The 10,880-nt window shown below is 46.6% G+C and overlaps 1 protein-coding gene across 1 annotated transcript in view; it reads right to left on the reverse strand.

Moving 5' to 3' along the window:
- TARBP1 (TAR (HIV-1) RNA binding protein 1) overlaps nt 1–2,035 on the reverse strand; it is a 40,913-nt gene extending 38,878 nt beyond the window's left edge. The window contains exons 1-3 of the mRNA XM_056342611.1: nt 1,157–2,035; nt 976–1,073; nt 40–109 (exon numbers count right to left, since the gene is read on the reverse strand). Coding sequence (XP_056198586.1) covers nt 40–109; nt 976–1,073; nt 1,157–2,006 — 1,018 coding nt within the window. The 5' untranslated portion in view covers nt 2,007–2,035. The remainder of the gene's footprint in view (nt 1–39; nt 110–975; nt 1,074–1,156) is intronic.
- Between the last annotated feature and the right edge of the window lie 8,845 nt (nt 2,036–10,880).

Genomic DNA, 10,880 nt, shown 5'->3' on the forward strand with positions numbered 1-10,880 from the left:
ACTGCCTAATATTTAGGAGGTGTTTCAGTTATGTCTTACCTTTTTCCCTTGATATAGCATGCTCATATAAACCATTTAGTTTTGGTAATACTGGCTTTATGACATGGATCTGAAATGCAAATCACACGTAATGTAAGTAGTCGCTTTAACTCTCAAACCTAGGAACTGGCACTTATTTGTGGGCTAGAATTTATTGTTGACAGCATTAATATAGTAACTGACAATTTAACTGCATTTAAACAAACATTCAACACCCGTGCAACTGATCCTGGCACTTGTCACCTAACAGTCCATCGTAGTTTAGCACTGAAGAAAAACTGATTCTTCCATGCTACCATACGATAAGAACAACACTTCCTAACAACCAACCACTCTATTCCTCAAAATTGTAATAAACCAGCACAAATCTCTAAACTTAAACATTTTGGGCAATACTATTTCTCTGAGTTACAGCGCAATTAAGTACAAATAGAATAACTACAAAGAGGCAGTGACACAACTAACAGTTACCACCACCACACCGCACAGTTATGGAAGCCTCAAGCCAACAGGCGTCTTTCTGCCGAGGATGCGGGATGCTCCGGCTCAGCACCATCCCCTTCCATGGCCACACACACTCCGCCACCCTGATGTGGTCCCCTCCACCGGAGGGGGGTTGGTTACTCAGTGTGGTGGCCAACAACGTTCACTAGGCCACGGGCCACCTGCGGCCTCGCCAGCCACACACAGCAGCCCAGGTTTTTCTTTCTTAGTTCAACCTGCCTTAGCCAGAATTATTCCAAAGACAGAGAGGCGTTCTGAATTTATTCCAAATTAATCACACGTGCTGTACTTTCAATAGTTAAGCTTCGAAATAAAAATGTTCCTGTTAGTGGTGACTCGGATACCCTCAGCCACCAGAACTGGGAATGTTTGGCCCAATACCGGCATTCCCAGTACGCGCGCCTAAAGCGACATATATGGACAGGCTCCCACCTGGTTCCCTTCCAAGGTTTCCATTATCAGAATATACGTCTCCCAAAACTGCATCAGCTCCTCGTTCTTCTCAGCAGACCACCAGAACAGGCTCGATTCTGGCCAAAAGAGAAACGAAGGGCGGTTTCTCCCCGCCGCCCGGCCGGCCCCCGCCGCGCCCCCCGCGCCCGCCCCGCCGTACCGTCTGCGCCCTCCGCGGGGCAGCGCAGCTCGGCGCGCTGCCCGCCGCTCAGGTCCAGGGCTCGCTTCAGCAGGTAGCGGGCCCGCCGCCGGCACAGCCCGTCCCGCTCCGTCAGGCCCTCCTGCACCAGCCGCCAGAACCGCGGGCACAGCCGCGCGTCCAGCCCCGGCCCGGCGCCCGGCGCGCCCCGCGGCAGCAGCGCGTCGGCCAGAGCGCTCAGCGCCAGCAGCGCCCGCCCGGCCCGCGGCGGCCCGCCGGCGCCCAGCAGCCCCTCCCAGACGCGCCGCAAGGCCGCGCCGTTGCCGCCCAGCGCCGGCAGCAGCCGCCCGGCCACCAGCGCGGCGGCCGCCTCGCCCTCGCCCTCCTCCCGCACCAGCGCCAGCGCCGCCGCCACGCACCGCGCCACCAGCGCCGGCTCCTCCAGCCGCGGCGCCGCCGCCACCAGCGCCTCCACCGCCGCCTCCGCGCCCGCCCCGCCGCCCGCCGCAAGCTCCGACAGCGCGTCGCGGGCCAGCCGCGCCGCCAGCGGCGCCCCGCACAGCAGCACGCAGTGCCGCAGCGCCCCCCGCGCCGCCCGCGCCACCCGCAGCCGCTCCCCGCACCCCCCCGCCGCCGCCGCCGCCGCCTCCCCGCCGCGCAGCAGCGGCCGGCACCACTCCAGCGCCATCTCCCAGGCGGCCCGCCGCAGCGCCTCGGCCTCGCCCGGCGGCGGCCCGCCCGCGGCCAGGCGCTGGAGCAGGAGGCGCAGCGCCTCCGCGCGCTCGGCGGAGAGCGACGCGCACACGTCCCGCAGCAGCGCACAGGGGTCCCCGCAGCGGGCCAGCAGCGCGTCGGCCAGCACCACCTCCATCGTGCGGGGAGGGGAGCGCCGCGCCTGCGCAGCCGGGGGCGGGCGGGGCCCAGGCGGCCCGCGAGGGGCCTGCGGCGCCGCCTGGTCCGCTGAGGGGGAGAGGCGGGAGGTGCGGCCGGCTGAGGGACGGGCAGGGGGCGAGGCGGCTCCTCGGGCCTCACCGGCTGAGGGACGGGCAGGGGGCGAGGCGGCTCCTCGGGCGCGGCCGGCTGAAGAGGGAGCAGGGGGCGAGGCGGGCTCCTCAGGCCTCACCGGCTGAGGGACGGGCAGGGGGGAATCGGGTTCCTCAAGCACCGCTGACTGAAGAGCAAGCAGGGGCCGAGGCGAGCTCCTCAGGCACGGCCAGATCCCGTGCATCGCCCGCAGGAAAAAGTCATGGGAGCTTTGTGGCTGCACACAGGCCCTGGGGAGAAAGCACCTGTAAGGCTCTGGCCCGCGGGTTTGTGTGGCGTGTAGCCCAACGGGCTAGCACAGGAACGGGGGTGTGTGTCCACATGAACGTTTTCAGTTGTCTTGCTGCTAAGCAAAGCCCGACCTCGTGTGTTTTCTCATGGGCCAAGCATGGGAAGGCCTAACAGAGACGTCCCAGATGCCAGCACTATCTTTGAGGGGGTAAAGTTCCTTTGCTGTGAGCCTCAGGCTTCATGCACATCACGACGCAAGATCAAGCAGCACAAAATGCTCAGTTTTTCTGTCATGCTTGTTCTTACCATTTATGCCAGTATCAGTTATTGAAGCCAGTCTACGTTGCCATCGCAGCATGCCAGGAGTCTACCTGAATGCCCTCCATCGGAAAATGATGGGAGGCATTCCTGGCTGCTGGCTCCCTGCTGTCAGCTTGTTACGATGGTCCAGGCCACCAGCACTGTGGCCAGAGGACAACTGAAATTCAGTGTACTAGTGCAGCCAAAGCGTAACTAAGTAAGCTGATTTCCAGTAAGTGTAAATTCACCATATGAGATAACAATGGAAAAATGTAGAGATCGGCACCTCAAAAATGGTGGCAAACTGCTCTCCTAGAAGATGTCATAGGAAAAAGCAAACCAGCTTTTTTTTTTCCTTTTTTTTATTTTTTCCTGTGAATGCAGTGCACAGCGGATTCTCTGCACAGAGGCAAGGGTACATGTGTTTTCCAATGCGTCTGGGAGTTGCCTTGGCTAAGCTGTAGTTGTAGTTGCTTAGGTGTCTAATGAAGAAGAAAGACTTACGCAAATTATCAGTGTGAGCTCCCACTTGATCACTCTGTCCAAATCACATGAGTACAGTCTCTTCTTTTCCTGGCTATCTATTCTCCCCAAACTTTTTTAGAAATTTGTTTTCCTTGAGAGTCTACTGATTGCAAAATGACTGAAGCTTCCCATTAGAAGTGCACCTATAGTGCATCTATATATGCAATATATTCCAGAAAAAGAGGGTGGAAAGGAATTGTTTTAAACTCACTAGCTAATACGGTTTCCGTATGCCTTATCACTCTGCATGTGTTCAGTTAGATATAAAATACAGAATCTAGAAAAAGCTCGAGAAAATAGTTCAAACTGATACATTTACTTACCTGTAAAATAAATCCTAGTACTTTGTTTCACACGCACAAAAACATTTTTCAGAGGAGGAATGAGTACAATGTATGTTAGTAGATAGGATGCTTACAGTTGAAATGTCTTTCATGCCATAATATGTCTTGTTTATTTTTCCATTTGCTAGGATTTTAGTAATTCTTCCCTTTCTTTCTTACAGCATGCCGTCAGATCAATTGTGTTTCTTTTATCGGGCTTGAAAAAATGCCGAGTCGGGTATCCCTTCTTTATTGCAATCTTGCTCTCCCCTTCCAGGCACCTGTAAGACTTAACGAAGCATTAAAGGTCTGCACAACAAGTAGTAATCAAAACGGAGTAAAATACTAGGTGCTGTGCTGTTCCTCCATTATTGTCTGAATTCTGCCTTGCCATTATTTTTGTCGCAGTGGGGTGCCAAATCTAAAGTCTTATTATGTCAAGTTAAACACCGGCCTTTAAATTTGAACTGTTTCACTACAGATCATTTTATTAGACAAAAAGAAGTCGCTGAGAAATGAAGCCCATGGGAGATGAGGCTGGGGAGATTCTGAGTGGAATATGATGCAGAAAGATAAACCAAAAAAACCCCAAAACAACAAAAATAATAATAATAATTTAAAAAAATCCCAAACCCAAACCACACCAAAAAAACCACAGTAAGGTGGATATGGAGTTAGGGGAGAGAAAAGGAGCAAGGAGCAGCATTTTGTAATTTTCACATGTCAAGAGCCACAGCATTCGCACCCTCACGTCATACTCGTTAAGTGTCCTCCTGCTAGGACCCTGAATTTGTGCTGTCTAGCTCTGTGCTTCCAACACATACCTCTACCTCACCAAAGCCGCTGCTGAACTGAGGCACCACATTAGATTATTAGAGCCCAGGCCAAGTATATGTTTTTTAAAATGTTTCTGTCAATGGTGGTTTGGGATCACACAAAATGTCTTTCTTCTCAGAAATACTCTTACAGTCCCGTACTACAACAGGTACATGTACAGGTAATTCCGCACAGTTCATAAGGAGGAGGGCTTTGATGACCCTGCAGCATGATTTTCTTCCTTTGCTGGAACCCATGGGAGTGTGTCTGCGTAGTGTAAGGTCTCTAGGGGGACTGGGCACGTAACAGCCTTTTCTCTCCTCTCTCACTGCATGCCGGAGAAGTAGGTGGGAGATTTCTGAAAAAGTCATGCAGAAAATTTCCTGCCACACCCCTATCCCACAATAAAATGGCAGAATGAAAGGAGAAGCACAGGTGTCCTCCATAAAATAAAACTTATGAGATAGATAGGCATATTCATGTCCTCTTCTAGAATTCCTCGGTGCTGTTGTGCAAAAAAACCAGCAGCACGCACAGCTTGTACATGAATCTCACTCCAAGGCAGTACTTGCAGCGATGAGAGCAGAGCAGAGATGGGAAAAGGGGACCAGATACTACGGTAAAGGTTCATACCCAAGCACACACTTAGATGTGTCTTCTAGGTTTAAGTGAAGCTGGACAAGATGGGTGGAAGTGGTAGGAATAGAAAGGGGCGTTTACTGAGAAACTTCTGCTCTCTGCCAGGGGATATGGAAAAAGAGAGTTAGAAGAGGTGAGAAAGGGAAAGAAGAAAGTCACCTTATTTTTGGCAGCTTGCCCTAACGTCCTTGAACTCACTTGCTAAGAGGGAGGGAGGCAGAAGTGTTCAGACTGAAAGAGGAAGTAATTGATATACAGGCAGGGAAGCTAGTCGAAACACTTCTACAAGGGGATGTGCTGTTATCTCCTGATCCTGTCATACTTGTTTCCTTTGTCCCCTGTCCCCACTCCGTCCCCCCCCTCCCCCCACACACACATTGCTTCTAAACCTTTCTTCTGGCTTTTTTATGTCCCGGTGCAAGCATGTCTTAATCCTTACCATTTTAAAATGAGATACAGCTTGTCTCTCCACCTATCGCCTGCTCTCCTTCCTCCCTTTCATTTCTGAACTTACTACCTGCCTACAAGTGAGCCTGGAGTTTGTCCTCTCCAGCTCCATTTCAGTGTTAATTTCAGCACTTGCATCCCAGTCTGATTTCTGTATCCCAATCTGACTAACGGTATGTCTAGTGTTATTACGGTGTGTCAGCTATCACCACTCACAAGCTGCCTGCTGAGTAGCTAGCTCCACGTTTCTACCCCCAAACTCCATTGTGAAAGACGAATGAACCCCACATCCTGCAAGTCCCATCTGCAGAATTTCACCAAAACAGACCCATTCCTATCTACCTACATACTTAAAATGATTGTCTGGGCTGTCATCAGACCACATCCACATCCACTTCCCTGGCTTAACAAAAGCAATCTTACCCTAATTAGATCTTGCTTCAGTGAAGATATGATTCTTAGCCTGCTGTTTTGACCTTGCCATCTCTCCCTTTATGTCCCTCTGCTGGCTCCCTCTCCTGTGCTACATCAAACACATGCTGCTTCTTTTCCTTTTCCCTTTCCAGACCCATTAGTCTATCCTTCCCCATCCTCTTATCTAATGCCAAGACGTTGACTTCCACACTGACCTACCCACGCTGCCAGTCTCCATTGTCCATATATAGGACTTTCAAGTAAGACTTCATCCTTCGTGCTTTTTCTCGTAACTCCCACCTCATTTTCCTCTTTTATACTCCTAACATCCCTTTGTTGTCACACAGACATAAATTTTAGGCAGCACATGGTCTGTGACCTTCTGTGGTGTATGGCTTTCTGTGTGAACTGATAAGCTGATCCCCTGTCTGTGCCTATCTTGTCATCTATTTGTGCTGTGTGTTTCCCCCCCAGTGACAATCAGCACAGTACTATCGTAGAGAATAAGGATAACACTAGTTGTGATAAATAAGCAGAGAAAGAAATTAAATCAGAAAACTGGCAATGTGACAATCCACAGGGAAGGAAAGCAAAAGTAACCTTAAGTTTTGCAACTCAGCTTTTATGAGGAGGAGAATAAAAGATACGTGTAAAGGTGGCTCACAGAGATAAGTGCTATGAGAGCTGAAGGTTTTGTAGCCTTTCATACACCCATACTTCCCACATACATTCAGACTTGTTTAGACATCAAAACTCATGAAGAGTTAGTTCAGATCCAGCTCTAGCTCCACATTTTTCAACAAGACCTATCTCCGAAGAACCTAAGTGAAGCCTTCACAATCTCTGCAGAACAGAAGATGGAGCTGTTGTCACTGATATGTGCCTTTGAATTTTTTCCTCTTCTGAAAAGAAAGCAAGTGATAGCAGAGGAAAAGAGAGGGTAGGAAAGTAAAAGGAGAAGTGTAGGAAGAAAGGCAACTGCCATTTCCCAAATTTTTTAACTGGAGAAATTTAGAAACTCAAAGAGAAGAATGATAAATGCACAGAAAACCAAAACGACTGTCTGACAGAGAGCCCAGATCTGGAATTTTCAAGAGGCGTTAGTACAGAGGGAGGTGTAAAAGCAATTGAGAGAAGCAGAGAGGCAGCATAGACCATATGCTGGATGCACTTTTCCCCATTTCCCTGAAGAGACTGTACATTAGGCTTAGGAAGGTGCTGAATACTGTCAGTTCCCCACTGATTCCAGAAAAAGTTATTAATGATCATCAACACCTAGGAAGATCGGGTTCAGTGTGTCTCGAGCTGGGCATTTGGAAACAGAGACATCAAAAAACAGTGGGAATTTTCAAAAAATAGCTTTAAATGAGTCGGGAAGCAGGGAGATCAGAATCAGGCGGTCAATGAGGAGCTGTGACTGCAGAACAGGCCCTCTCATACTGAGTCATGTACTGCACACTTTTGGCCTTATCAGGGCTGTGCTACATAGCTTCCTTTCCTTATCTGCATCGGAAAAAAGAGCACAGGAAAGAAACAGTAAGGTATCTTTAGGACAGTACTGTCAGCATTGTGCTGTGAGGTTACCAACATCTATGTAAGAGATTCCAGCCTGAAATTCTTCTTTGAGCGGGACAGCTACATTCACCAGAAATGCTCCAATATTCCTGGACTTTTTTAGGGTTTGTGCTTTAAAAATGAAGCTAGACTTCTACTGTTGTAACACTGTAAACATACTTCATTCAGATCCAGCATTTAAAGGCGGCTGATGCAAAGCAGTTGTGTCCAATTAAACATTCCTAATGATAGGAAGTTGCAAATCTATGTGGTTTGTCACTGTGAGCTATAGAGGGAAAGTTAAGCTGGTAAATCTCTAGTTAGACGGAGTGCAGTGGAATGGTCAGGAAAAGATGAATTAGGAAAAAGAATTAGATATAATCCTTTGCCATCTGTCTTTATTTTGCTAACCTACTTCACAGGACACTACTGAAATCTGCAGTCATTTTTTATCTGCTTCATGTAGCTGAAGAGCATTTGCTGTACAGACTGGAATTAAAATGCTTCCCAGTAACAGTTGGCTTTCCCATTTGTTGACCCCATTTACCTTCCTTTTTTTTAAAAAAAAATAGGACTTTCCATTCAGCCACAGGCTGCACCATTCATTTTTGACCTCTCGCCCTCATTAGGACTCAGAGCTGGGTCGTAAAGCTTAAATAGGTTTTACCATTGGCTCTACAGGGAAGCAAAGGGCTGTTAAAATGTAATCCATGCTCCAGCCTGATAAGCATATATAGATCTGGAAGAAATGTGACGATTGAGAGAACGTCCATATGGTATCACAGTTTCTCCATAACGGCTTTTGTCTGTAGGTCTTCATCTAGTGAATCATGTAAACATAAGCTTATCTCTAAGCACTTGCCTAAGAATTTTGCTGCCTCTGGATTTTAGTGTACAGGGGATTCTACCGATAATGAACCAGATAAGAGGATCTACTGTAGTGGGGAAAATACTCTGTAGCTTCTGCATGAAAATTTACCAGCTGCAACCCTGGGAGACTTTAGTCTTTTTAAAGCCCTGGTGTTATTGCTGCTAGTAACACTACAGGAAGACAGATAAAAAAATTCCCAAATAACAACCAAAGCAAACTGGAAGGGCCAATCTGGTTCTCACTTACTTCTGTGGGAACAGAGCAAAATGCCAGTTTGGGGGGGCATTTTGGGGAGGAAGGAAAGAAGAAAGGAAGAGAGGGCAGGAGGCAGGGAGGAAACTTTCACTTTATTTCCAACTCCTAGGTATTTTTCTTTGCAAATGCGAATGTTTCCAACTTGGTGTCTTTTCAGAATGCAGGGCATGAAGAACTTTGTAGCTCCTTGGCTTCAGAAAATACAGCATAGGTGAGGAGCTTTTCAAGGATGAGCTAAAGTTAATCTGCGCTCCCTTCTGGGAGCATAGAAACAGCCTGCTAGGTACAGAGAAGTTATCTTTGGTTTCAAATCAGTGGGGGAATTGATCGGGCACTGTTGTCTTCCATCTCTCACAGTCTTTTACATCAACCTAAAGCAAGGGAAAACAGGTCTAAAATATTCTCCTCCATCTTCCATAGTACTTTAAGTTAGTCTGGTTTAACTAACCTCCAAAGGAAAAAAGCAGGAGTCAGTTGTGCAATTTTCAGTTTGACTTGTGCATTTGACTTCAAAGAACTTCTTCCACATTTATTTTGAATTTGCCATACTAAAAATAAAGACACAGAACAACTCATCAGTTTAGCTGAGAACAGCAGCTTTGAAAGCATTGGGCAAGAAGCTCCAGTGTTTTGAAAACAGCTCCTAATGCTTTTGTCTTTAATGGGGATGGCTAATTTTTTCTGTTTTCTCATATTCCCAGTGATTCTAAGTGGAAGCCTGCCAGTTATTCTGCAAAACTCCTGACTCATTCCGACATCATTTAAGGCCTTCTTAATTGATTGCAGGATATCTTCAAAGTCAGAGGAGGGCTGTTATTTGATGCTGTAAAAGGTTTTCCGAGAGGTTACAATCTCTTCATTTTCTGTAGAGTACTTTAAAGATGGTGGGATCAAAGGACAAACCCCGAGATCAGCTAATTTCTAGAAATACCTCACTTTTACAATTTAATTATAAAGACAGTGGGTGTTTCTTTTAAATATTTTTCCATTATTAATTTATTCATTTACCTTGGCCTTGCCAGGTCTGCCTCAGGTTCTCTTCCTGCTGATCATACAGGAACAGTAAAAAAGAGGCATTTATCATATTGTCACAACATTTCTTTTTTGCTTCACCCCTCAAATCTCAATCTTGTAAAAAATTATAACAGTAGTCTTTTACACATTTATGAGCTCTTCCATTAAAGCCCATTCAAAGCATTTTATAGACAATAATGTATGAAGCCTCAAAGCATGCTGCTGAAGTATTTATTACCACATTTTTACACTCAGGAAAATGTACCACAATAATCACAGAACTTGAAGACCACAATAAGTAGTCATCAAGTGTTGGGCAAGGTGTTGGGCAACAGAAGAACGTTAATGGAACCCAGCATTCAGAAGCTGAACCATTTTCTGAAAGTACTGCTCTCCTCTAGTAACTGCCCCCAAATGGAGGCATCCAAAATAACTCACCATCTTTGAGAATCTTGATATTAAGATGTTTTCTTTGATTTCCACCTCCTGTCACTGCACCTAGTTAGTTCTTTTTTTTTTGTTCAGTGTTGCCTAGTTCTTGAAACTTCGCACTGTTGAGGCATAACACTATATTGTAAAAAAATTGCTTTCTTCAAAAAAACATAGATTATGTTTTCCAGAAGCATTTGACCTTAGCCTAAACTCCTTCTGGTTCCCATTGAAATTACTGTATATATAAATGCTGAGTGAAACTGTTTCTTTGGAGATCGTGCAATCTTTTTCATGGGAAACCAGTTTTATAATACATGTTTATATTGGAGTTACATTTGTAAGCCCACACTAGAGATCTCTGACCACCTGTGCTTTAAGAAAAAATGGTGTTTACAGATCATGGTGCAGATTTTCCCTCACAAAAACACTGGGAAAACAAGAGCCAGAGAAAAAAAATCCCAACTTTCGGAAGTTCTCAGATGAGCTATCATGAAAACTTGCTCTAGGTTCAGCATAGCTACCAGGCCAAAATGTGTGTTCCTTTTTCACCTTTCTGCTGAGATCCTCTCACGTACCAAAAAAAGTCCTAAAATGCCCATGTTGATACATAGTTTTTGACACTAAATGTATAAATGCTAAGTAGTTCCAATGGACTTACTAGTCCATTCGGGACTGTAAGGCATCCTAAAATATGCTGCTACTCAGAAATTCAAGTCTAAAACCAGCATTGAGGTATGTGCATGTCTGACTCTTATGTGTGGAAGGGGAATTCAGCATTTCTCAACTCTTGATAAACTCAGTTTATATTACCTAAATACTTTCCCCACCTAAACAACATCGAGGCAGATTCATCCTCTAAAGAAAAGAATGATTTGTGTCA

Source organism: Falco biarmicus, chromosome 6, assembly GCF_023638135.1.
Source record: "Falco biarmicus isolate bFalBia1 chromosome 6, bFalBia1.pri, whole genome shotgun sequence".
Taxonomy (NCBI): Eukaryota; Metazoa; Chordata; class Aves; order Falconiformes; family Falconidae; genus Falco; species Falco biarmicus.